Here is a 27,124-nt window from a genome sequence, read left to right as displayed (position 1 = left end):
ACTCCAAGTGTGGCCTAACCAGAGTTTTATAGAGCTGCATCATTACATCGTGACTCTTAAACTCCATCCCTCGACTTATGAAAGCTAACACCCCATAAACTTTCTTAACTACCTTATCCACCTGTGAGGCAACTTTCAGGAATCTGTGGACATGTACCCCCAGATCCCTCTGCTCCTCCAAACTACCAAGTATCCTACCATTTACTTTGTACTCTGCTTTGCAGTTTGTCCTTCCAAAGAGTACCACCTCATACTTCTCTGGGTTAAACTCCATCTGCCACTTCTCAGCCCACTTCTGCATCCTATCAACGTCTCTTTGCAATCTTCGACAATTCTCTACACTATCTACAACACCACCAACCTTTGTGTCATCTGCAAACTTGCCAACCCACCCTTCTACCCCCACATCAGGGTCGTTAATAAAAATCACGAAAAGTAGAGGTCCCAGAACAGATCCTTCTGGGACACCACTAGTCATAATCCTCCAATCTGAATGTACTCCCTCCACCACGACCCTCTGCCTTCTGCAGGCATGCCAATTCTGAATCCACCTGGTCAAACTTCCCTGAATCCATGCCTTCTGACTTTCTGAATAAGCCTACCGTGTGGAACCTTGTCAAGTGCCTTACTCAAATCCATATAGATCACATCCACTGCACTACCCTCATCTATATGCCTGGTCACCTCATCAAAGGACTCTATCAGGCTTGTTAGACACAATCTGCCCTTCACAAAGCCATGCTGACTGTCCCTGATCAGACTATGATTCTCTAAATGCCCATAGATCCTATCTCTAAGAATCTTTTCCAACAGCTTTCCCACCACAGACGTAAGGCTCACTGGTCTATAATTACCCGGACTATCCCTACTACTTTTTTTGAACAAGGGGACAACATTCGCCTCCCTCCAATCCTCTGGTACCATTCCTGTGGACAATGAGGACATAAAGATCCTAGCCAGAGGCTCAGCAACCTTGCCTCATGGAGCAGCCTGGGGAATATTCCATCAGGCCCCGGAGACTTATCCATCCTAATGTATTTTAACAACTCTAACACCTCCTCTCCCTTAATATCAACATGCTCCAGAACATCAACCTCGCTCATATTGTCCTACCACCATCAAGTTCCCTCTCATTGGTGAATACCGAAGAGAAGTATTCATTGAGGACCTCGCTCACTTCCACAGCCTCCAGGCACATCTTCCCACCTTTATCTCTAATCGGTCCTACCTTCACTCCTGTCATCCGTTTTTTCTTCACATAATTGAAGAATGCCTTGGGGTTTTCCTTTACCCTACTTGCCAAGGCCTTCTCATGCCCCCTTCTTGCTCTTCTCAGCCCCTTCTTAAGCTCCTTTCTTGCTTCCCTATATTCCTCAATAGACCCATCTGATCCTTGCTTCCTAAACCTCATGTATGCTGCCTTCTTCCACCTGACTAGATTTTCCACCTCACTTGTCACCCATGGTTCCTTCACCCTACCATTCTTTATCTTCCTCACCGGGACAAATTTAACACTAACATCCTGCAAGAGATCTCTAAACATCGACCACATGTCCATAATACATTTCCCTGCAAAAACATCATCCCAATTCACACTCGCAAGTTCTAGCCTTATAGCCTCATAATTTGCCCTTCCCCAATTAAAAATTTTCCTGTAACAAACATCAAAGTTGCTGGTGAACGCAGCAGGCCAGGCAGCATCTCTAGGAAGAGGTACAGTCGATGTTTCAGGCCGAGACCCTTCCTCAGGACTAACTGAAGAAAGAGCTAGTAAGAGATTTAATTTTCCTGTCCTCCCCGATTCTATCCTTTTCCATGATAATGCTAAAGGCCAGGGCCTGGTGGTCACTGTCCCCCAGATGCTCACCCACTGAGAGATCTGTGACCTGACTCGGTTCATTACCTAGTACTAGATCTAGTATGGCATTCCCCCTCATCGGCCTGTCCATATACTGTGACAGGAATCCATCCTGGACACACTTAACAAACTCTGCCCCATCTAAACCCTTATGGTCTAACTTCTTCCGCCCCTCTGCCTTCCACAGACTTGCTAAGTTCCTCTCTCTCCATAGATACAGATGTGCGCACAATCTGTACACGTTTCCAGAATTTTGTGCCTTTATTTCTCTCATACCCTAATTCTTCAATTAACACCTGATAAAGAAAGACCGTTAATACTGGGAGAGGGGCAGTGGGCTCAGTGCCTGTAATTTTGGTACCACACATTCAGATAATTGTGCAGTGAAAGTCATTGAATACATACCGAGAATTACTGACTCACTCCTTGTGAACGTCTGTTTGAACGATAGCTCACAGAATATCAATGCTTATGGAGTAGCTATTTCTACTATAATGACTTTTTGCCTTTGTAATGAAAGTTGATGCTCAGGTATGGGGTCTTTCTTTTTTTGTATGTTAAATTTAAAATGGCTTCTTTGTTATGTTATACTGGGGAATGCTGAGACAGTCTCTGACTAGACAGTTGCTTGGGTTATTATAGATAGCAGGGTGCTATTAACCGATGGGTGGTCATGTATCATTTTGTTTTCGGATACAATGCTGTATCATATCACTATGGACAGGGATTTTGGCGGGGCAGTCGGAGGGGGGACGGCGTTTTTGACGGGGAGTCGGAGGAGAGACGGGGTGGACGGCGGACGTGCGGGGGTTTTTGTTGGGGAATCGGAGGAGAGACGGGGAGTCGGGGGAGGACGGCGGACGTGCGGAAAGGCTCCGGTCCATCACTCCGGGTGGTCCTGAGCCATGAGTCGACAGGATTCCAGTGGTCGTCAGGAATCGATTGAGCTCCAACGGTTGCGCGCGAAGAACTTGGACTTTGATAAGTCTTGGCGCCTTTTTTTTCATTACTTCCTTTTCTGTATCGAATTTATATTAATGTCATAGAATTAGTAATATCTATAAAGTGTACTTGGTAAAACGTACTGGGTGTGCTGGCTGATGATTGATGTTTGGGATTGATTCGGGCAGCAACCAACTCTGTGGGAAGCATTGAGGCAGGTACTGGGTGGGATTTCCCCTAGACATATACGAGCCAATATAACCGAGCGTTACACTCGTGTTTGCTAATGAAAGAAGGAGAAACAAGCACCCCAGTGAAAGTCAGTGTTGGTGACCCCATCCTTATGAATCCCTTGCCCCAGCGTGAGCCAGTATGGGAACTCTTCCCCCCGCGCTGGTAACATTTGTGGGATGTATTGCTAGTGGGTGTTGAGGGAGAAGGGTGGTTTAGAGATGGGGAAATTAACAGGAGAAAATAGGGAAGGGGAAGTTGTGGGGTAGTGAGTGGAACCTCAAGGGAACAGGATAAAAAAAAGATGATTAACAAGAAAGTTAATGAGTTAGTTCGGAGGTGATTGTCACAGTGCTTAGTGTGGGGTTGTCTCATCCCATGCCGTTCATTTCATGACTCGAGAAAATGAGAATCAAAAACTAATGAGGTTCACTTACTTTAATCTACAATTAGTTCAAAGCTTTCAGACCTCTGTGGCAATTTAAATCTGAATGTCTATACCCAATTGAAAGTGACACTTTTAAATTGGTTAGTCTGTTTCATATTCTTGTCTTAAATGAGGAAATAAAACTGCTGAGATAGCACACAGGCTCTCCAGAAGTTAATGACCAAAATAAACAGGCACTGGACATTCACAATCTGGTAATAAGATTGTGATGGCGGAGACTGGGTGAATCACTGAATAAATGCTTACTCAAAATATAGTTTTAAAGCCCACAAAACTATCACTTCTTTTATATGTAAATATTATTGATTAGGAAGAATAGCGAGAGTGTGGCAGGATTTATTGACTCATTGCTTGTATGTGTTGTAAATGCTCTGTTTCAAATCTGGGATGGTGTATCTTGTCCTAACGTCCCTGTTTAATTCTGGTTTGCAGATTGCAAATACCATCCAGTGATTCCTAATGTAAAGTTGATTTTTGTATAATGAGTGAAGTGATGCCCTCCCAGTTGAATAGCCTTCTGACACACACTGTGCATTTGCAGAAACATTAACCGTCGGTTGGAGTTGTCAGAAGGTGCCTGACAGAAGGATATGGGTAAAGTGGAGGCACAAGAGACTGCAAATGCTGGAACCCGGATTAACAAATAAAATATTCGAGGAATTCAGTGGGTCGGGCATCATATGTGGAGGGAAATGAATGTTTCGGGTTAAGATCCTTTATCTGGAGTGTGTGAAATGGAGCCAAGGCGCAGATGCATGATTTAACGTTTGAACAACCAGTTCTCCAGGACACAGAGTGATCCCAACTGAGCCAGTCAGCAGGTGTACCTCAGGAGCCTCAATGATCTCCTGCCATGACCCCTCGAGGTAAAGGCTGGTGTCTTCCTCCTCCCAGGAGTCCTGGTCGAACCGCAGCTGTGCCGGTACCTTTGGCAGTCCAAACAAACCGTATGCGTGAAGTTTACTCTGTAACTGGTCTGCTTTATCCATTTCCTGCAGAGACACAGACAGACAGAATGAATATGGCGGCTGGGTTTTTATACCTGTGGTGCACCTTTGCTCCTCTCCTCATGCGCTGAAGATGGGGTCTGCTCTTGCTGCCTCACCATGTGGGCGGCATGATGGCATACCAGTTAGTGTAATGCTGTACAACTCCAGTGGTCCAGGTAAAATTCCCACCGCTGTCGGTAAGGAGCTTGTACGTTCTCCCCGTGACCATATGGATTTCCTTTGGGTATTCCGGTGTCCTCCCACATTCCAGGGACGTACTGGATAGTAACTCGTGACCATGGCACACTTGCCAGTTGCAGCCAGCACACCCTCGCACTGAGTTGGTTGTTAATGCAAACGACGCATTTCACTATATGTTTCGATGTACTTGTGACAAATAAAGCTAATCTTTGATCTTTCCTGCTGAATCCGAACATACCTGAATCAGTAGTCAATCATGAAAAGAAATTCTAGCTAATTACATTTTTGAACTCAGGGATCACCAGGAAAGATCAAATGCTGGAATTTCTCTCTTTCTCGTCTTGTTGGCTAAAATTGCAGTTTGCTATCTTCTTCCCACTCATGGCAGTGAGATCAAACTCCCAGTTGTTTTCTAACTTGTACATATATATCAGAAGTCCGGTGTGTTTCTCCCCTCAGACAGCACAAACCTCAGAAAGCACGTTACACCAGCACTTAAACAGTTACAGTTTACAGCTACCCCAGGTCCAGGCCAGCTGTCGTAAGAGGTGCTGCACTTGTCCAAGTTAAACATTTTTGGACAGCTTGCTGCCCAGGGTCACTTGCTGCTGTCAACATTTCTCCTGCAACCCTCGCTTCTGTTGGACATTGTGCCTGAGATGACTGAGCCCAGATGTCCAATATCTGTGAAGACACTAACAATCCGGGTAAAATTCCCGCCACTGTGTGTGAGGAGGTCGCATGTTCTCCCTTGTATAGTTTGAGAAGTTTAGAGAGACAATCTCTCTAAAAACACATTCTTACTTTCAAACATCTCTGTACCATATAGCCTACAGTATAATAAGGGACTACTTTATGTTTTAGTAACATGTCGTTGAATGCGCTATTAGGCGCGTATTGATCTGTACATGCGTGCTGAATTTGGATTATGCCAGTAAAGAACCGTGAGACTTAGCCCCCGTCTCCAGCGTTTTTATTAATAGCATTGTTGTGTAACCAGGCCACATACACAACAAATTGGCGACGGGGTTAATGAACCTATATTGTATCGGAACGCCGTGTTTTAATTGATAATGACATTCGGAAGAAGAGTGCAAGGAATGAGCCAAGGAGCAGGAGAAGGAGGCAGAGCGAGGCCACGAGTCTAAGAGGAAGCGGGAGCACAGCCAGGGTCGGGAACGATGGGAGACCAAGTGACACAGTTGCAACCGCAGCATGTCCAGGTGAGTCCACAGCCGGCGCTGACCCCAGGGGCTGAGGGTCTGCCTGCCCCAGAAGGGAGATAAAAAAGTGCCACACACACACACACATATATCTAGATGGAGTGCGCTCGTGGCGCTAGCAAATAGGACACGTGAGTCAAAAAGGAAAATAAGGGGAGAACGGGGCTTAATTAACATAACAAAGATGGCGATGATTGGAACCATTACAGCATTTGATAGTGGCATTGAAGACTGGGCAACTTACATTGAAAGAGTGGAGTTATATTGTGAGGCTAACGGTGTTAAGGATGAAAAAAAAGCCAGTGTCTTACTCAGTATTATGGGAGCAAAAATATACAGGCTGCTATGGAGCTTGTTAACCCCTGAAAAGCCAGCTGACAAAATGTTCAAACAAATAGAAGACTCTCTCCAACAGCATTTAAACCCCAAACCACTGGTCATCGCTGAAAGATTTAAAGTTCACAATCAGAATCGGAGCAAAAATGAAAGCATTTCTGAATATTGTGCTGAATTGCGCAAATTATCAGAACATTGTCAATTTCGAGATGGCCTATCGGACGCATTGAGGGACAGGTTAGTGTGTGGCATGCACTGTGAAACCACACAGAAGAAGCTTCTGTGTGAAAGAGACCTTACATTCAAGAAAGCGCTAAACATTGCAATATCAATGGAAACAGTGGCACGGGGTGCTTCCGAGATACAACAAAAATCTCTGGAATATGCCACAAATAAAATGTCACTGAACAGGAATGAAGGAAACAAAATGTTACCGTTGTGGGAACAGGTCACATGACCCAGATGACTGTTGGTTTAAAGACAAAGGATGCAGAAACTGTGGCAAACAGGGCCACACTGGCAGAGTATACAAAGCTAGTAAACAGCAGAAAAAGGACAAAATACAGAGACACAAGAAACCCCAGAAAGGAAAACACAACAATGTACACAAAATGGAAGAAAGCAGTTCTGATGAAAATGACTCAGACAATAGTGAATTGTCTTGTCTGCAACTTCACAGCGTGAACGAGACAGATGTTCGAAGAGTAATAAGGACCACTCCACAAGTGGTGGGCATGAGACTGAAAATGGAGTTGGACACAGGCTCAGCTTTAACAGTGATCTTTGTACATGACTACAAACGACTGTTTTCTCACATACCTCTGAAACAAACTAAACTACTGCTAAAGACTTACACAGGACAGAAAGTGCGTCCCAAAGGTAAAATTAAAGTGACAGTGACCTAGGAGACAAAACACAGCAGCTGAACTATGTACTGAAAAATGGAGGATCACCATTCCTGGGACGTGAATGGCTCAGGAAAATCCAGTTGGATAGCACACCATCAAGGCACTAGATGTGTCAACAAAGGAGGGCAGCTCGGTGGGGAAGATGTCTGCAGCGCTCCTCGTCATTGTCGACTATTACAATGACGAGGAGGAGCTGGACAGTGTCAACAATGAGGACGAATGCAGTATCCGTGGCCACGACTCGGATGAAAATACAGAGGATGCAAGTGAGACAGATATTGCCAATAATCAGGATGATAAAGACTACCTGGAAGTAAAAGAGCAGATGTACCAGGAGAAATTGACATATCTCAAAAGACAGCTACAGCAGTTACAGGAAAACACTTTGCAGGAGTATAAGAAAAGGATGAAGAAACTAGATCAACAATACAAGGAAAGAATACAAAATGCAGAGCTTTTTCTGCAACGGGAGACAGACAAGTGGAAAGGAATTATATTAAAGAGAAGAAAGCAACAGTGAAGGAATTTGAAGATTAAAAAGATTGAGTTAGAAGAAAAGAAAAAGATGATTGAGAATGAGAGGCTAACAATGGAACTCACAGGAGATTGTATGGAGGTAAAATCAATAATGACTAGGAAATTAAGGAGGAGACCTAATGACCCTGTTCCAATAACAGGCAAAAGACGAAAACCTGGACCTGCACAGTTAAATTACTTGTTAACAGATGAACAGTTAATGGAAAATCTGCAAACTCTCAATAAGCTTAAATCTCTAAAAAGACCAGCTTCTTTACTGAAACAGAACAGCTTTCGCACAAGGTAAACCTCGAACCAATCATTTCCTCCATTGAGAATCATACACTTAATCCTTGCGGGGAAGTTTCTTTTGCACGTACATATTTTGAATCCTCAGCCAACATGTCTTGTTTTTCACAAAGAAGTTAGGAAACAGCATCAAAACAGAGGCGAATTCTGGCAACAAGCTGTAAGGTTTCTATTGTATTTTCACACTTGTGCTGAATGTGCACCTGAAGGAATTCTCCCTCTTGAGCCAGACAGGTAGCACTGCAGGTAATCCTTAACATCGGCAAAACTGTACTTTAACAGCAGCTTACGAACAATGAAACGAACAACAGGATTTTGATCAACTGTTTCATCAAATGGTGAACAATTACTGGTAAAGTACTGATTTTTCTGTGAGTCATTGGATTGCCCCGACTTTTGAGTAACTAGCAGAGACAGCAGATTACCAACCACTTCTTTTGTTGGTGGCAAGTCATCTTTGAAGCAGACAACGGAGACCAAAGCTACGAAAAATGCATCACACCACTTGCAAAATATGACTAAATTTGCTACAGCTTCACATTTCTTTTGTTACCGCTGGTACATAACCCTCACCCAGAGAAGTACGGCACAGTGGGCAGAGTCATTGCCCTGATTCAAGCCACCGCTTTATACATTTTAAACAGTAAAAACGACCACATGGAAGCAGGAGGGGATCGTTGAGTTCTCCTAAGCAAATTGTACATTCTTTCAGATCATACCTGAAGAACAGGCATCCTGCACTTTTTTTTTACAGTCCCTGAGGACCCGAATGACAGCCCGAAAAAGCCCTTGGGATCTCACATCAGAGTTCCTGTTCAAACTCTTTGCAAGTTGACCAGCGTAGAATGCAACTTCATTCTCCAATTTATCATGTATTTCTTTAACTCCCAAAATGATGTGCTCAGCAAAAAGTGACAGCATCTCTATCTTCCCCCGAGCATCTTCAAAGCACTCCTGCTGAATCACCAGCACAAAGATATGAAGCATGAATAGAAGATGGAAAGTTCTATTATGATAAGAGATGGTATCATGAAGGTTAGGCTATCTATTTGGAATCTAAGGAGAATACGAAGATTGGCTGGGTAATTAGCTCAGTTGGAACAAATGTGAAATGGGTAAGGAAGACAAGTGATAGCACAAAGATGCGTATATATCTAGGACAGCTGCACAGAGGAGTCTTCATTATATGCAGCTGATCTGCTGCCTAGAACTCTTAGCAGGTTGGAGACGCACGTCTTCTTAACCCTCTATGCTCAGAGGTCAACTTTTCATGACTTTTACATGGAAATCTGTATTAAAACAAACAAGTTTATTGACAGACGGTACCCGGAGAGGCAGAGAAGACCCCCCCCCCCCCAGAGACTTGAGTTATAAATGGGTCTTAGACCAAAAGTGAAAAAAAGGGCTTGTTATAATTTGATATTATTAAGTTACTAAGTAAACAAATGGTAGGCGTTTGTACGTTAAGGGTAAACATATTTGTTTAGCATAGTATCCCAGTACAAAAAACAGTTGATACACTATTAAAAGGGGAGGAGTGTACCGTATAGCCTACAGTATAATAAGGGACTACTTTATGTTTTAGTAACACACCGTTGAATGCGCTATTAGGCACGTATTGAGCATGTGCTATTAGGCGCGTATTGATCTGTACGTGTGTGCTGAGTTCGGATTATGCCGGTAAAGAACCGTGAAACTTAGCCCTCGTCTCCGGCGTTTTTATTAATAGCATTGTTGTGTAACCAGGCCGCATACACAACAATCTCCAACATCTTATACACGTCATTCGTCAACTTTTCGAACATGACTCAACCTTTATCATCTCCTCTCACAGCTCTCCTGTCCTTTGGCTGCTGATGCTGTTTCTGAATTGTAAGCAAGTCCTAATGTTCCTGCCCTTGGCAATTTCTAAACTCACTCTCTATCTTCATTAGTCTCCACTGACTCAAGTTCTCCAGCTCTTCAGTGTTGTTTAGTGACTACGGAAACAGATTATTTTATCCATCGAAGCAGCAACAATATGCTTGATCAGTGCCTCAGACTCACCCGACCAAAGGACCCTGTGCTCGCGCCAGAACTGAAGAGCCCACTGAAACGACTGGCAGCTCTATTCTTCCATCTGTCTGTGCCGCCACTGGGCAATGAGGAGCTGAGTGGGGCAAGAGAATCCGAACTTGGGATGCTGGTGTCTCCTAGGAATTCCATCATATTCTTCCTCCGTCTGCCTACTGCCTGCAAAATATAAAGCAGGTTGAACGAATGAGGTCCAATAGTGTTCCATTTAGCAAAGAAAGGGAAAGGAGAGAGAGAGAAAGAGAAAGGGAAAAGGTGCTTGAGAGAAGTGAGTCACATGCTTACACTCGGTGCAAATTAGAACACAGAATAATGTGATGGAATTATCCTTTCCGTTCACATGACATACAGCGATTACAGTCCTTGAAGACCCCAACATAAAGCATTATTAGAGTCAAGGAAAAGTTTCCCTCTGCTAGATCAGATGGCACGCAGTGTACTGGGTCTGGCAGGTCCCTGTGATGTCTTAGTCCTGGTGCCCTTGATATTGGTCCAAACTAAACCACCACCTTCACTTCATGGATGTTGGTAACAATGACTCCATTTATTTAGAAATGTATTTTACTTATAAACTTAAAGTGCAATTATAATTCATGACAGAGTCAGGACAAGAAGAAACCCAAACCCAATTCAATATGTATTTTCAGAAGATTTGTGCACTTCAGTGAAATTCAGCATCTTTAGGGGAGGAGAATGAAGAGACCTGAAGCTGACTGAGAATTAGCTCTTTCAGAAGAGAAGGAATAACTGAAACCCAGTGTGAATTAACCCTCATATCATACAATTCACACTCAAGGGCATGGCCCTCTTTGAGTGTCTGATGCAGTAGGTTCCAATAGTGCATTAGGAGACCAAAGACAACGAACGTGAATTAATTTCTCTTAATCTAATTATTGAGAGTGGCACAGAGACTAAGGATAAAAAAACACTTCTTAGTTTTCATTAGGAGACTAAAATCTCTCAAACTATATAGTTTGACCCTACTCCATGTTTTTGCTCAATTTGCCTTCCATACAGGTTTAGTTTGAAATGTGCATTTTTAAATTATATTATTGATATAAGCCTCAGTAACCTTGATGGTAGGCGACCAGGCAGTTCTGTACTCCTGGGCTATGATGCCTGCTCTGATCCTGATTATGTGACTGATTCTAACTCCCTGACCCAAGTTTCCAGGCCTCTCTCCCAATGGTCTTAAAATTCCCCTCAACACTGTGCACAATCTAAGCATGGACATTTAAGTCCTGGTCTTGAATATTTGAAGAATACAAATATGTACTTAGGTGTACAATAAAATTATTGAGTCGACAGTGTATTCTGTTGTACAGGGAAGACTGCAGTCCCACCTCTGAAACCATTCCACAACCCAGCACAGCTCTTCACCACAATCCTCACCTCAATTCCTGTTTGGACATGCTGGATTGAACAATAATTGATCATACAGGAAGCATCCCGATTCGACCACTGATACTATACGAAGTTCAATACCTCCAGAGAAAATCACCATCCTGAATCCCAAAGTTCCGGAAGAAGTCACATGGAGAAGCATGGGGCAGGGGGATGGAGGCACTGTAGTATCACAAGAGGAACAGTTCTTCATAATCTGAAAACAAGGCTTTTGTTCCCTGCTACATCTCCTGCTGCAGTGAATTAGATGGGAAAATGCAGTCTGAAGCAGTGAAATGTTTGCTGATAGCTCCTAACTACTTCCAAATGGTTCTTATCAGCACGGATATAGCAAGCCAGTGGAGAAAACTCGTCTTGGCATCCAGACAAATGTCATTAATCCAACAGAAGTGCAGGCCCAGACTACTGAGCAAACCTCATTTCACACCCTACCTTGCATACCGCAGCCACCTCACACTGCCCTCGTTCTATATGTCACACCGGCACAGGAAGAGTGGAGATCAGCCAACAGACAGAACACAGAACATGGAACAGCAGGAACAGTACAGCACAAGAACAAACCCTTCGGCTCACAATGTGGTGCTGAATTAATTAACGAGCAAACAAATGCCCAAATGAACTAATCCCTTCCGCCTACATAATGTCTTTATCCTTCCAGGCCCTGTACATTCTAATGAGTCTCTTGAGCACTAGTACCATATTTGCCTCTACACTGCCCCAAGCAATGTATTCCAGGCACCCACCACACACTGTTAAAAAAACTTGCCCCGCACATCTCCTTTGAACTTACCCATTCCCACTTTCTACTCCGTTTATGTCTTTTAAACCTCCATCAGATCTCCCCTCAGCCTCTGCTCCTTCAGAGAAAACAACCCAAGTTTGTCCATCCTCTCCTTATAAACACGTAACCTCTAATCCAGGCAGACTCCTGATAAAACACTTCTGCGCCCTCTCCAAAACCTCAACAGCCTTCCTATAGTAGGGCTGACCAGAACTGAATGCAATACTATTAACAAACAAGAGAATCTGCAGATGCTGGAAATCCAAGCAACGCACACACAAAATGCTGGAGGAACTCGGTAGGCTAGACAGCATCAATGGAAAAGAGTAAACAGTCAACGTTTCGGGCCAAGACCCATCAGCAGGACTGGAGGAAAAAAAAGCGGAGGAGTTGTGGTAAACCATGTATATGTAACGTTCAGTTATATTGGCTCGTATATGTCTAGGGGAAATCCCACCCAGCACCTGCCTCAACGCTTCCCACGGGGTCGGTGGCCACCCGAATCAATCCCAAACATTAATCATCAGCCAGCACACCCAGTAAATTTTAACAAGTACACTTTATAGATATTACTAATTCTATAACATTAATATAAATTTGATACAGAAAGGGCAGTAATGAGAATAAAAGGTGCCAGCACTTATCAAAGTCCAAGTTCTTCGCGCACAACCGTTGGAGCTCAATCGATTCCAGACGACCACCCGAGCCCTGTCGACTCATGGCTCGGGACCACCCGGAGTGATCAAGTGGAGCCTTTCCGCACGTCCGCGGTCCTCCCCGTCTCTCCTCCGGCTCCCTGCCGTCCTCCTCATCTCTCCTCCGACTCCCCGCCAAACACCCCCGCACGTCTACCGTCCTCCTCATCTCTCCTCCGACTCCCCCCCAAAAACCCCATCTCTCCTCCGACTCCCCATCTCTCCACCGTCCTCCCCGTCTCTCCTCCGACTCCCCACCAAAACCCCGTCCCCAGTCATATGATACACCATTATCATCCGAAAACAAAACGATACATGACCACCCATTGGTTAATAGCACCCTGCTATCTCTAATAACCCAAGCAACTGTCTAGTTAGAGACTTTCTCAGCATTCCCTAGTATAACATAACAAAGAAGCCATTTTAAATTTAACAAAAAAAGTAAGACCCCGTACATATATATGTTGTAACTGGGTTAACTGTCTGGACATGCCCCTCTGCTGACTGCCCCTGTGGCTCCTCCCACAGTTTCTGGTATAAAGATGTTTCGCCTTGCCCCGCCCCCTCCGTCCGGGGGCAGACTCACCATGGAGGTAGTATTGTTGTACAGCGAACAAAAGCCTTTCAGTATTTTACCTAATCTCATTCTTTTGGAGTTATTGAAGGTGCTTCAATTTTATTCACTGTACATTTTAAAGCATGGAACACACACTGAGACCAGACAAATTAGACCTCGATCCACAAACACCTGAAGCTGGAAACGCTTTTGAATCCTGGCTGGCTTTCTTCGAAGCGTACCTAGAGGAGATTAAAGCGACCGACCCCACAGCGAAGCACAGAGTTCTATTCTCCAGGGTCAGTCCACGGGTCTATTCGCTGATCAGAGACCAGCCGAGCTACGATGGCGCGATGAGCGCCCTCAAAAGACAATACCCGTGGCCGATAAACGCCGTCTATGCGCGGCACCGATTAGCGACTCGGCACCAGCGGCCTGGGGAATCGAGTGCCGAGTTTGCCTGGACACTACAGATGCTCATACGGGCCTGCAATTGCCAGGAGCTGACGGCAGCGCAGCATGCTGAGCTCCTAGTGAGAGACGCCTTCGTCATGGGGACCAGGTCAGTGTATGTGTGCCAGAGGCTGTTGGAAAAAGCCGATCTTACCTTAAGTTCGGCGATCGAACTGGCTGACATGCTGGAGGCCGCTCTGCATAACTCTGAGGCTCTCCAGGCACACGATCCCCCGATGGCCTCTTGGGTGCTGCAGACCCCGCAACCCGCCGGCAAATCAACCTCGGCTGTCGCCAGTTGCAAGTCCCCAAAACCCGCCAGTGAAACGACCTCGGCTGCTGCCAGTCGCGAGTCCACGAAGTGCTACTTCTGTGGACTGGAGAAGCACCCCCGGAAACGCTGCGCGGGCCGACAAGCTACCTGCTCCAGCTGCAGAAAGAAGGGCCACTTCACAAAGGTCTGTAAGTCAAAACCGCGAGCGGAATCGAGCAGCGCCGCGTGCGAATCATGGGTTCGCCATCTTCCCTGCACGTCGCCACCACGTGTGAGACATGGGGGCGGCCATATTTTTCTGCGCCACCTCCCACCGCCTACGACCAACGGGTGCTCACGGGGCACCTCACCATGCCGGACCAAGACAGCGACCCAACCCTGGCCTCCGTGACCCTCGACCAAAGCGTTCCCCACCAGCTCGCAAGGTCAGTGATGGACATCCTGGTGGAGGGGCGCAGGACAAGCTGCCTGTTTGACACAGGCAGCACGGAGAGTTTTATCCACCCGGACACGGTGCAGCATTGCGGACTCGCGATACGGCTGGTAAGTCAGGGAGTCGCCATGGCTTCCGGGTCGCATACAACAGACATCTGGGGTGGTGCAGGGCACAGAATATCGAGACTTTACGTTACTGGTCATGCCTCAACTGTGTGCCCCTGTGCTATTGGGGCTCGACTTCCAGAGCCACTTGAAAAGCGTGACAATGAAGTATGATGGGCCCCTCCCACCAATTGCTGTTGTAAATCCCCAGTTTTGTACGGATACGTCACCCCGCTACTGACCACACACACATACACACCGACCCGCACATCCCACCCAACATCATGCCAACTGCCGCACTACCGACACCACTTGCGACCTTTCCACCCTCAGGATCCCTTCCCCACCGCTGTTCGCCAACCTGACCCCCGACTGTAAACCTGTGGCAACTAAAAGCAGGAGGTACAGCACGGGGGACAGAGCCTTCGTTAAGTTGGATGCTCAGGGAGGGAGTCATTGAGGCAAGCACAAGTCCTTGGAGGGCGCAAGTGGTCGTTGTTTGGAACAGGGAAAAGAATAGGATGGTTGTGGACTATAGCCAGACCATCAATAGGTTCACGCAGCTCGACGCCTACCCTCTACCCTGCATTGCGGATATGGTCAATCAGATAGCACAGTACAAGGTGTACTCGACCATAGACCTAAAATCCACTTACCATCAGCTCCCCATCCGCTGGGAGGACTGCCCTTACACCGCCTTTGAGGCGGACGGCAGGCTTTATCAATTCCTGCGCGTCCCCTTCGGTGTCACGAATGGTGTATCTGTTTTCCAAAGGGCGATGGACCGGATGGTGGACCAGTGCCAACTGAAGGCCACATTCCCATATCCGGATAACATCACCATCTGCGGTCACGACCGGCAGGATCACGACAACAACCTTCAAGATTTTCTCCAAGCGGCCAAAGCTCTCAATCTCACCTATAACAAGGACAAGTGTGTATTCGGGACCACCCGACTTGCTATCCTTGGGTGTGTCATGGAGAATGGAGTCATTGGCCCTGACCCCGACCGTATGCGCCCCCTGTTGGAACTCCCTCTTCCCAACACCCTCAGAGCACTCAAAAGGTGCCTGGGCTTCTTTTCATATTACGCCCAATGGGTCTCTAACTACGCAGACAATGCCCGCCCCCTGGTCAAGCCCACCACATTCCCCCTCTCTGCCGAGGCACACGCGACCTTCAGCCGTATAAAAGGGGACATTGCCAAAGCAGCAATGCATGCGGTGGATGAGGCCACTCCCTTCCAAGTGGAGAGTGACGCCTCCAACTTCGCACTGGCTGCTACCCTCAACCAGGCAGGAAGACCGGTGGCGATCTTCTCCCATACTCTTCAAGGCCCTGAACTTCGGCACTCCGCAGTGGAGAAAGAGGCCCAGGCCACAGTGGAAGCTATTAGACACTGGAGGCACGATCTCGCCGGCAAAAGGTTCACCCTGCTAACTGACCAGCGCTCAGTCGCATTCATGTTTAATAACCAACAGCGGGGCAAACTCAAAAACGATAAAATTCTGAGGTGCAGAATCGAACTCTCCGCCTTCAACTATGACATCACGTACAGGCCTGGGAAGCTCAACGAGCCCTCCGATGCCCTATCCCGGGGAACGTGCGCCAGCGCGCAGATCGACCGGCTATACGCCCTACATGTAGATCTTTGCCACCCAGGGGGTCACCCGGCTTTTCCACTTCATGAAAGCCCGGAACCTGCCTTACTCCCTTGAGGAGATCAGGACGATGACCAGGGACTGCCACGTCTGCGCAGAGTGCAAACCGCACTTCTACCGACCCAAAAAGGGACCACTCATCAAGGCCACCCACCCCTTTGAGCGACTGAGTGTTGACTTTAAGGGCCCCCTTCCCTCCACCGACCGCAATATGTACTTTCTTAATATTATCGACAAGTACTCGCGGTTCCCCTTCGCCATCCCCTGCCCTGACACCACTACCACGTCAGTTATAAAAGCCCTACGCAAGCTCTTCACTCTGTTCGGATACCCATGCTATATCCACAGTGACAGAGGGTCCTCGTTTATGAGTGACGAGCGAGCTGCGCCAATACCTACTGGCTAGGGGAATTGCAACCAGTAGGACCACGAGCTATAATCCCCGGGGGAATGGACAGGTGGAGAAGGAGAATGCCACTGTGTGGAAAGCCACACTCAGCCCTCAGGTCAAAAGGGAATGCCGGTCTCCCGCTGGCAGGATGTCCTCCCCGAGGCACTCCACTCCATCCACTCCCTGTTATGCACAGCCACCAATGCCACCCCTCATGAGCGGCTCTTTTCATTTCCCAGAAAGTCGACCACGGGGACCACCCTGCCAACTTGGCTGATGTCCCCGGGGCCAGTGCTGCTCCGGAAACATGCAAGGAGCAATAAATACTCCCCGATGGTCGAGAGGGTTCACTTACTTCATGCGAACCCCCAGTATGCCTACGTGGTTTTACCTGATGGGCGGGAGAACACGGTCTCCAACCGCGACCTGGCACCTGCAGGAGCACCGGACCCCTACCCTGAACACTCCGTGGTGACTATTGACCCCGTACCCACCAATGTATGTGCCCACGAGACACCGTGCACCCCAAACCCTATACAGACACCACACAACACTCCCATACCGGGCGCGACGCACACGCACGAGGGATTAACAACGCCTAACGTGCTGGCACCTCAAGTCAGGCCGGAGCCAGCACAACCGCCGTCGCCGATGCAATCACCACCGGTGCTACGTAGATCACAGCGACGGACTCGACCGCCTGATAGACTTAACCTGTAAATATACTTGTTGTAAATATTGTCAGTCACTTCACCCCACGGGACTCTTTTTAAAAAAGGAGGGGTGAATGTGGTAAACCACGTATATATGTTGTAACTGGGTTACCTGTCTGGACACGCCCCTCTGCTGACTGCTCCTGTGGCTCCTCCCACAGACCCCTGAATAAAGGTGTTTCGCCTTGCCCCTCCCCCTCAGTCCAGAGGCAGACACTCACCATGGAGGTCGTATTGTACAGCGAATAAAAGCCTTTCGGTATTTTACCTAACCTCAGTCTTTTGGAGTTATTGAAGGTGCTTCGGGAGTAGATTTAAAAGGTGGGAGGAGGGGAGGGGAGGGGGAAACACAAGGTGATGGGTGAAACCTGAAGGGGGAGGGGTGAAGTAAAGAGCTGGGAAGTTGATTGGTGGAAGAGATACAGGGCTGGAGAAGGGGGAATCCAATAGGAGAGGACAGAAGGCCTTGGAAGAAAAGAGGGAGGAGCACCGTAGGGAGGTGATGGGCAGGCAAGGAGATAAGGTGAGAGAGGGAAAAAGGGATGGGGAATGTTGAAGGGGGGGCATTACCAGAAGTTCAAGATGATCATGCCATCAGGTTGGAGGCTACCCAGCTGGAATATAAGGTGTTGTTCCTCCAACCTATGTGTGGCCTTATCACAACAGTGGAAGAGGCCATGGATAGACATATCAGAATGGGAATGGGAAGTGGAAATAAAGTGGGTGGCCACTGGGAGATTCCACTTCTCTTGGCAGACGAAGCACAGGTGCTCATTAAAGCAGTCCCCAACCTAGGTCAGGTCTCACCGATATACAGTTGTCAGCATCGGACACACTACATGACGCCAACAGACTCCCAGGTGAAGTGTCTCCTCACCTGGAAGGACTGTTTGGGGCCCTGAATGGTAGAGAGGGAGGTGGTGTAGGGGCAGGTGTAGCACTTGTTCGGCTTGCAAGGATAACGGACAAGAGGGATGAATGGACAAGGGAGCCGCATAGGGAGCGATCCTGTGGAAAACAGAAAGTGGGGGGGGGGAGGGAAAGATGTGCTTGGTGGTGGAATCCCATTGGAGATGGCGGAAGTTACAGAGAATTACGTGCTGGACGTGGAGGCTGGTGGGCTGGTAGGTGAGGACAACAGGATCCCTATCCCTGGTAGGGTGGCAGGAGGATGGGATGAGAGCAGAACGTGCATGAAATGGAAGCGATGCGGTTGAGGGCAGTGTTGATAATGGAGGAAGGGAAGCCCCTTTCTTTGAAGAAGGAGGTCATCTCCTTTGTTCTGGAATTGAAAGCCTCATCCTGACAGCAGATGCGGCAGAGACGAAGGAATTGAGAGAAGGGGATGGCATTTTTACAAATAACAGGGTGGGAGGAGGTATAGTCCAAGTAGTTGTGAGAGTACGTGGGTTTGTAATAGACATCAGTAGATAAGCTGTGCCCAGAGACAGAGACAGAGAGATCGAGAAAGGGGAGGGAGGTGTTGGAAATGGACTAGGTAACTTCGAGGGCAGTGTAGATTAAGTCAACGAGTTCAGAATGGGTGTAGGAAGCAGCACCAATGCAGTCGTCGATGTATCGTAGGGAAACTGCGGGATGGTCACCAGTATAGGGTTGGAACATAGACTGTTCCACTTAGCTGACAAACGGGCAGGCATAGCTGGGACCCATGCAAGTGCCCATGGCTACATCTTTTATTTGAAGCAAGTGGGAGAAGCCAAAGGAGAAATTATTTAGAATGAGGACAAGTTCTGCTAGGCGGAAGAGAGTGCTGGTGGAGGGGTGCTGGTTGGGGATATTATTCTTGCTCTGGATATCCAGTCCCTTTACAGCTCCACTCCCCACCAGGAAGGCCTCGAAGCTCTCCGTTTCTTTCTGAACACCAGACCCAACCAGTTCCCCTCCATCACCCCGCTCCACTGCCTAGCTATACTCTTTTAAAGCTGCAATTTAACCTCCTGGTTCTTGAACTAAATTCCTGGACTAATAAATGTAAGAGCCGACCAGTGGTATGGTGGCTTCCACACCGGACCTTGAGGTGAGTGGTGTCAGGTTTGAATTTGGCTGGTGCCTTGTGCTTTCCATCTGTGCTGGGTTGAGCATCGAGCTAACAACTCAGCCTCGTAAAACACAGACAAAAATGCTAAAGAAATGGCAGGGCTGCAGCCCAATGCACCACAAGACACAGAAATAAACAACAGCAATAGAAGTAAGCCTGCCGTATCAACTTTTACCACTGTATAAACTTTTGTAGCCACTTTCAGCGAACTGTGAGCTTGGACCCTAAGATCCTACTGCAAATCAGTACTGTTAAAGGCCTCTCCATTAATTACTGTCTTTTTACAGAGGGTGAACAATAAAGAGAGGGCGGGAGAGACAGAGGGTGAGCCGCACCTGCTCTCAGGATGAGGCTTTTCATTCCAGGACGAGGGAGATGTCCTTTTTTTAAAGGAAGGGGCTTCCCTTCCTCCACAATCAACTCTGCTCTCAAACGCATCTCCCCCATTTCACGCACACCTGCTCTCACTCCATCCTCCCGCCACCCCACTAGGAATAGGGTTCCCCTGGTCCTCACCTACCACCCCACCAGCCTCCGGGTCCAACATATAATTCTCCGTAACTTCTGCCACCTCCAACGGGATCCCACCACTAAGCACATCTTTCCCTCCCCCCATCTCTCTGCTTTCCGCAGGGATCGTTCCCTATGCGACTCCCTTGTCCATTCGTTCCCCCCCATCCCTCCTCACCGATCTCCCTCCTGGCACTTATCCTTGTAAGTGGAACAAGTGCTACACATGCCCTTACACTTCCTCCCTTACCACCATTCAGGGCCCCAGACAGTCCTTCCAGGTGAGGTGACACTTCACCTGTGAGTCGGCTGGGGTGGTGCACTCGATGTGGCCTTCTATATATTGGCAAGACCTGACGCAGACTGGGAGATCGTTTTGCTGAACACCTACGCTCTGTCCGCCAGAGAAAGCAGGATCTCCCAGTGGCCACACATTTTAATTCCACGTCCCATTCCCATTCTGACATGTCTATCCACAGCCTCCTCTAATGTAAAGATGAAGCCACACTCAGGTTGGAGGAACAACACCTTGTATTCCGTCTGGGTAGCCTCCAACCTGATGGCATGAACATTGACTTCTCTAACTTCCACTAATGCCCCACCTCCCTCTCGTACCCCATCTGTTATTTATTTATATACACACATTCTTTCTCTCTCTCTCCTTTTTCTCCCTCTGTCCCTCTCACTATACCCCTTGCCCATCCTCTGGGTTTTCCCCCTTCCCCCTTTTCCTTCTCCCTGGGCCTTCTGTCCCATGATCCTCTCATATCCCTTTTGCCAATCACCTGTCCAGCTCTTGGCTCCATCCCTCCCCCTCCTGTTTTCTCCTATCATTTTGGATCTCCCCCTCCCCCTTTCAAATCTCTTACTAGCTCTTCTTTCAGTGAGTCCTGACGAAGGATCTCGGCCCAAAACGTCGACTGTACCTCTTCCTAGAGATGCTGCCTGGCCTGCTGCGTTCACCAGCAACTGACATATGTTGCTTGAATTTTCAGCGTCTGCAAAATTCCTTGGGTGAGCTCAGAGTTGTGTAGCTAAATCATTAACCGAGAAGATTATCTAACAACCCAGCTAATAATATTAACTTCCTATGTTAATGATTTAGAGGTTTTTTGAAAGAGGCTGAAATCAGAGTGGGAACTTATTTACCATAAAACCATAATACATAGGAGCAGAATTAAGTCATTTGACCTAATTCTCCACAATTTCATAATGGCTGATCCATTTTTCTTCTCAGCCACAATCTCCTGTCTTCTCCCTGACCAGTCAAGAATCTGTTAATCTCTGCCTTAAGTATACGTAAAGACCTGGCTTCCACAGCTGCCTGTGGAAATGAATTCCATAGATTCACCACTCTCTGGTTAAAGAAGTTCCTCCTCATCTCTATTCTAAAAGGACACCCTTCTACTCTGAGGTTGTGTCCTCTGGTCTTGGACTCTCCCACCATAGGCAACATCCTCTCCACATCCACTCTATCAAGGCCTTTTACCATTCGAGAGGTTTCAATGAGGTCACCCCTCATTCTTCTGAATTCCAGTGAATACAGGCCCAGGGCCATCAAATGCTCTTCAATGACAAGCCATTCAATCCTGGAATCATTTTGTGAACCTCCTTTGAACCCTCTCAGCACATCCTTTCTAAAATAAGGGGCTCAAAACTACTCACAATACTCTAAGTGAGGCCTCACCAGTGCTTTATAAAGTTTCAACATTACATTACGAGGATATCACACGGTCTGTACGAACCAGCTGTGTGGTGAAAAAGGCACCACAGCACCTCTTTCAGTTCAGACGGTTGAAGAAGTTTGGTATGGGCCTCCAAATCCTAAGAACTTTCTACAGGGGCAAATTGAGAGCATCCTGACTGGCTGCATCACTGCCTGGTATGGGAACTGTATCTCCCTTAATCGCAGGACTCTGCAGAGAGTGGTGCAGACAGCCCAGCGCACCTGTAGATGTGAACTTCCCGCTATTCAGGACATTTACAAAGATGGGTGTGTAAAAATGGCCCAAAGGATCATTGGGGACCCAAGTCACCCCAACCACAAACTGTTCCAGCTGCGACCATCCAGGAAACAATACTGCAGCATAAAAGCCAGGACCAACAGGCTCCGGGACAGCTTCTTCCACCAGGCCAAAAGACTGATGAACTCACACTGATACAATTGTATTTCTATGTTATATTGACCGTCCTGTTATACATATGATTTATTACAAATTACTATAAATTGCACATTGCAAATTTAGACGGAGATGTTAAGATTTTTACTCCTCATGTATATGAAGGCTGTAAGTAATAAAGTCAATTCAATTCAATTCCTTGCTTTTATATCCTATTCCCCTTGAAATGAATGTTATCATTGCAATTGCCTTCCTCACCACAGACTCAACCTGAAAATTAACCTTTAGGGAATCCTGCACAAGCACTCCCAAGTCCCTTTGCACCTCGGTTTTTTGTATTTTCCCGACACTGTATTCCATCTGCCATTTCTTTGTCCATTCTCCTAATCTGCCTAAATCCTCCAATAGCCTCTCTACTTCCTCAAAACTACCTGCCCCTCCACCTATCTTCATATCATCTGCAAACTTTGCAACTATGAGGCTAAGGTCATGACATGTCAGGTGACTGCATGTACACAACCGTGAACCACCAAGGATTGCTAGGGTATGAACAGAATTGCCAGAGTTCAGTCTCAAAGTCATGTCAGTGAAATCAGTGGTATGTTCTGAATACAGCTGAAAAAATCATCAGTTCCGGACACTCATCCATTAGGGTACAAACAAAATCCATTCAGGGGACTACCTGGGTTTGCTACTGAACAGCTTCTTCCTCTCCCACCATCAGATTTCTAAGTGGTCCATGAGCACAACCTTATTTTAATTTTAAATTTAATTTAATTTAAAGGCATCTGTTAGTCTCGTGAGACCATGGATCTGCGCCTGGAAAGTCTTCACTCTCTAGGTTGCAGGCCTGGGCAAGGTTGTATGGAAGACCAGCAGTTGCCCATGCTGCAAGTCTCCCCTCTCCACACCACCGATGTTGTCCAAGGGAAGGGCACTAGGGCCGATACAGCTTGGCACTGGTGTCGTCGCAGAGCACTGTGTGGTGAAGTGCCTTGCTCAAGGACACAACACGCTGCCCCTGCTGGGGTTCGAACTCACGACCTTCAGATCGCTAATCCAATGCCTTAACCACTTGGCCACGTGCCCACCTCATTATTTATTTATTTATTATTTTACTTAAAGTATTTTCTGTGCATTGCACTGTACTGCTGCAGCAAAACAACAAATTTCATGACATTGTGATAACTAACCGGATTCTGATTCTGAGTACAGTGAACAAATTTGCATAACATCTTGGTGTGCAAGTGTCAAAGCCTTGGAATCACAAGGCATACAGGAATCATGTAAAAGGAACCCAGGATGCAAAATCATCCGTTTATTCCAAATACTAGACCCACTCACCTGTTTCACATTACTAATTTCAGGGATATTACTTTCTGAAAGAAATCTATCCCACTTGCATAATTATGAATCAATACAAATCATTTGATAGCACGTCCTACAGATTGATAGAGCAAAACAGACTCTGGTAACAACTGGACAGATGACAAAGATTTTGCTGTACCCCACACACACGATCCATTTACCTGTTTTTCTTTGATGAATTCTTCTGCTTCACCTGAGGTTTTAAGGTTAGGCCAGCTGTCTCTGGAAGAGACTGGCAGCATTTGTCTAGCAATGATCATGGGTTTGGTATGATATTCCTGAACCTGTGCTGCCACAAAGGTTGGGAAGGCTAGTTTCTCTGTTCGCCTGAAGGCTGGAGGCATGAGCTGTAACCAACTGCTACTGCAAGTTGAGCTGAAATACAGGAAACTGTTGCTTTCCATAGGAAGACGACAGGATCTGTGGCTAACAGCAAATTTTGGGATACAAAGCGGTCACAATAGTCAATAAGTTCTAGGCCTGGATTGCCCTTCTCCTCATCCAAACAAACACTAGGTACACAAGTCCTGTGCACCGTGTTTACTTTTGTCTGGTGTATGAGGAGCTAACCAATCATGGGTAATGGGGGGGGGGGGCAAAGAACAATCTTTACTGGGCACCTCCTGACGCTTCCGGTCTTGGAATCTCCCTGTACCCTCCCTTGATTGTAAACCGTCTGACTGCTCATGCTGGCCTGCCAGGCTTGCTACTGACACTTTAAAACTGTAGATCTCACGGAGATCTGGAGGATTTCAACCTCTCTGAATATCGGATCCAAGTCTGACGACTGAATTAACATTTGAAAGTGCGGGTAATGATCCTGAGAAGTGAGATCAAATACCACTCGGACATTTTCAGAATATGAATTCATGATTGAAAGGCTGATATGAGTAAAAGCAAACACAAAACTGTGGCAACATCACAAAATCATAATTCTTAACTAATGTATTTGAGGAAGGAAACCTGTTGCCTTTCCTCTCCGCAGGTCACTTATTGAATTGACCTACAAAACCTTAGGCATACCAACACCTATAATCAGAATTTTTGTTCTCATTATGTTCTTCTTTGTAAAACTTATGAATACTTTATATTTATTATATGTTTCCTGTGAATGCTGCTTATCTGATATGATGCGCCACCAATGCTGCTGTAAATTAGTTTTCTATTGCGCCTGTGCACAGATGTGTGCCTCTGCTTGTGCATTTGGCAATGAACTCGACTGTGAGTGATTCCAGTCCCACACAAAGCTGGCCAGTTGAGTCTCATCGTTGTATAATATTCAACAGAAAGAGCTCAACCACCACTTCAGGGCATTCAGGACATTGTACCCGCGGGCGTGGGTTTTTCCTGTTGACAAGTTATGCAAGGTATGTTTTCGAGGGGAGTGGGGAAATCATAGAAACGGGGTCAGATGGGGAGGAAAGGGGCATATGGGAAAGCAATGAAATGGAAAAAGCCAATACAGCACGAAAACAACCACAACTCTAAACCAGAACAACAAGAGGAAACAGAAATCTGTTTAGTTCTTTTCCATTTTGTGTAAACAGGACATTAGGGGAAGTTATGATTTTATATTCATACTGATCTCAAGGAAGATCCTCCTGTACAGAGTCTTGACACAGTGCAATGTAGGGCCTCAGGGGCACAGTGGGGGGTCTGAAGTTAAAGTAACAAAAATAACACACTTCATAACAACCTGTACAACTGAATCATATCGTTGATAATTGTTCTCCTCCAAGCAAACAGAGTTAATGGACTAATCTCATAGTCATATAGAGTACTAAAGCACAGAAACAGACACTTTGATCCATTCAGTCTGTGCCGAACTTTTATTCCGCCTAATCTCATCAACCTGCACCTGGACCATAGTCCTCCATACACCTCCCGCCCATGTACCTATCCAAACTTTTTTTAAATGTTGAAATCAAAATTGCATCCATCACTTCCTCTGGCAGCTTGTTCCACACCCGTGCCATTCTCTGAGTAAAGAAGTTCTGCCTCAGGTTCCCTTTAAATATTTCACCTTTCACCCTTAACCTATGACCTCTAGTTTTACCCAACTGCAGTATAAAAAGCTTGCTTGCATTTACCCTATCTATATCCCTCATGATTTAATTCTCCTATGCTCCAGAGAATGAAGTCCTGTTCCATTCAACTTTTCCCTACAATTCAGATCCTCAAGTCCCGGCAACATCCTTGTATATTTTCTCTAAACTCTTTCAATCTTAGTGATATCTTCCTATATGCAAATGACCAGAACTGCACACAATACTCCAAATTTGATCTCACCAACATTTTATACGACTTCAACATAATATCCCAACTCCAGTAGTCAAAAATTTGATTTACGAAGGGGGGAGGGGGAGGGAACGTCGACTCAGACCATGAGAGGCCTGTGTCGGGCATTTTCATGCCTCACAAGGTACAGATTGGAAGTCTGTGTGGGGCGCCTCTCCTCGCACAGACTAGAGCAATGTGTGATTAAGTGCCTTGCTCAAGGGCACAAACACGCTGCCACAGCTGAGGCTTGAACTAGCGACCTTGAGATAACTAGATGAACGACTTAACCACTTGGCCATGTGCCCAACACTACGAAGGACTATGTACCAGAAGTTCCCTTTATGACCTTATCTAGTGCCATTGTTTTGATTTTTGGTAGATACCACAGTCCCTGTAAGGGCTGAATGAGTAGACATGTACAGTCAGTAGGCTTGAAGAAAATAAATTAATTCCCTAAAGGATAAAACACAGTCAGCACTGTGTTTATATCGAACTGGTGATATGGAAAATTGCTCCTGAAGCCAGGTAGGTTCATACAGAAATTCTTTCTCAAAACATTGACTCGGGAGAGAGAAATATCTAACGACTACTTTCTGTAAAAAATAGAGAGGAAAATATCAACAGTTGCAGTAGGTTCAATTGCGGTATTTGACTCTCAAACCTACAATTAGTAAGAACATTGTAAGGTATTTTCCACTGGACAGCATGGTAGCATAGTGGTTAGCACCACACTTTACAGTATAGGCAACCCAGGTTCAATATCCGCCACTGCCTGTAAGGAGTCCGTATGTTCTCCCCATGACTGCATGGGTTTCCCCCGGGTGTTCCAGTTTCCTCCCACAGTCCACAGACATACTGGTTGGTAGGATAATTGGTGACTGTAAATTGTCTCATGATTAGGCTATCACTGAACTGGGCGGCGTGGCTCGAAGGGCTGGAGGAGCCTACTCCATGCTGAATCTCAATAAATAAATAAACAAACTTTGTTTCCTCCAAATGAGATTGATGAAGAAAATAAATACAGGACTACCTTAAGTGGAAACGCCCATTATAACGCAATGAGAGACTTGGCAAACCCAGAGAAATCTGGTAATAAAAATTTTAAAGAACTGGTAGATAAACTAAATGAAATTAAGCAAATGTTCGAGTTGGATTCATGGTTAAGAAAAGCTACTGAACTTTTGCTGCGTTTGTGGTTGAATTGAGGAAATTACCACAGAATTGTTGTTCTGGCTTTCTGTACTCACTATGCAAAGGGACACGTCGTGTGTGGAAGCAATGATGG

General features: G+C 46.4%; 1 protein-coding gene across 11 annotated transcripts in view; it reads right to left on the bottom strand.

The window, feature by feature from the left end:
* The window catches only part of LOC140188549 (pleckstrin homology domain-containing family G member 5-like), a 110,982-nt gene that overhangs the window by 29,020 nt on the left and 54,838 nt on the right, over positions 1-27,124 (bottom strand). For all 11 annotated transcript variants that reach the window (XM_072244950.1, XM_072244943.1, XM_072244952.1 and 8 more), the window contains 2 exons: positions 10,008-10,193; positions 4,307-4,471 (listed from right to left, as the gene is read on the bottom strand). In XM_072244950.1, the coding sequence (XP_072101051.1) occupies positions 4,307-4,471; positions 10,008-10,193 (351 nt within the window). The remainder of the gene's footprint in view (positions 1-4,306; positions 4,472-10,007; positions 10,194-27,124) is intronic.

This window comes from Mobula birostris, chromosome 27 (genome assembly GCF_030028105.1).
Source record: "Mobula birostris isolate sMobBir1 chromosome 27, sMobBir1.hap1, whole genome shotgun sequence".
Taxonomy (NCBI): Eukaryota; Metazoa; Chordata; class Chondrichthyes; order Myliobatiformes; family Myliobatidae; genus Mobula; species Mobula birostris.
The sequence above is the reverse complement of the archived record's forward strand: the minus strand, read 5'-3'. Positions and strand labels throughout refer to the sequence as shown.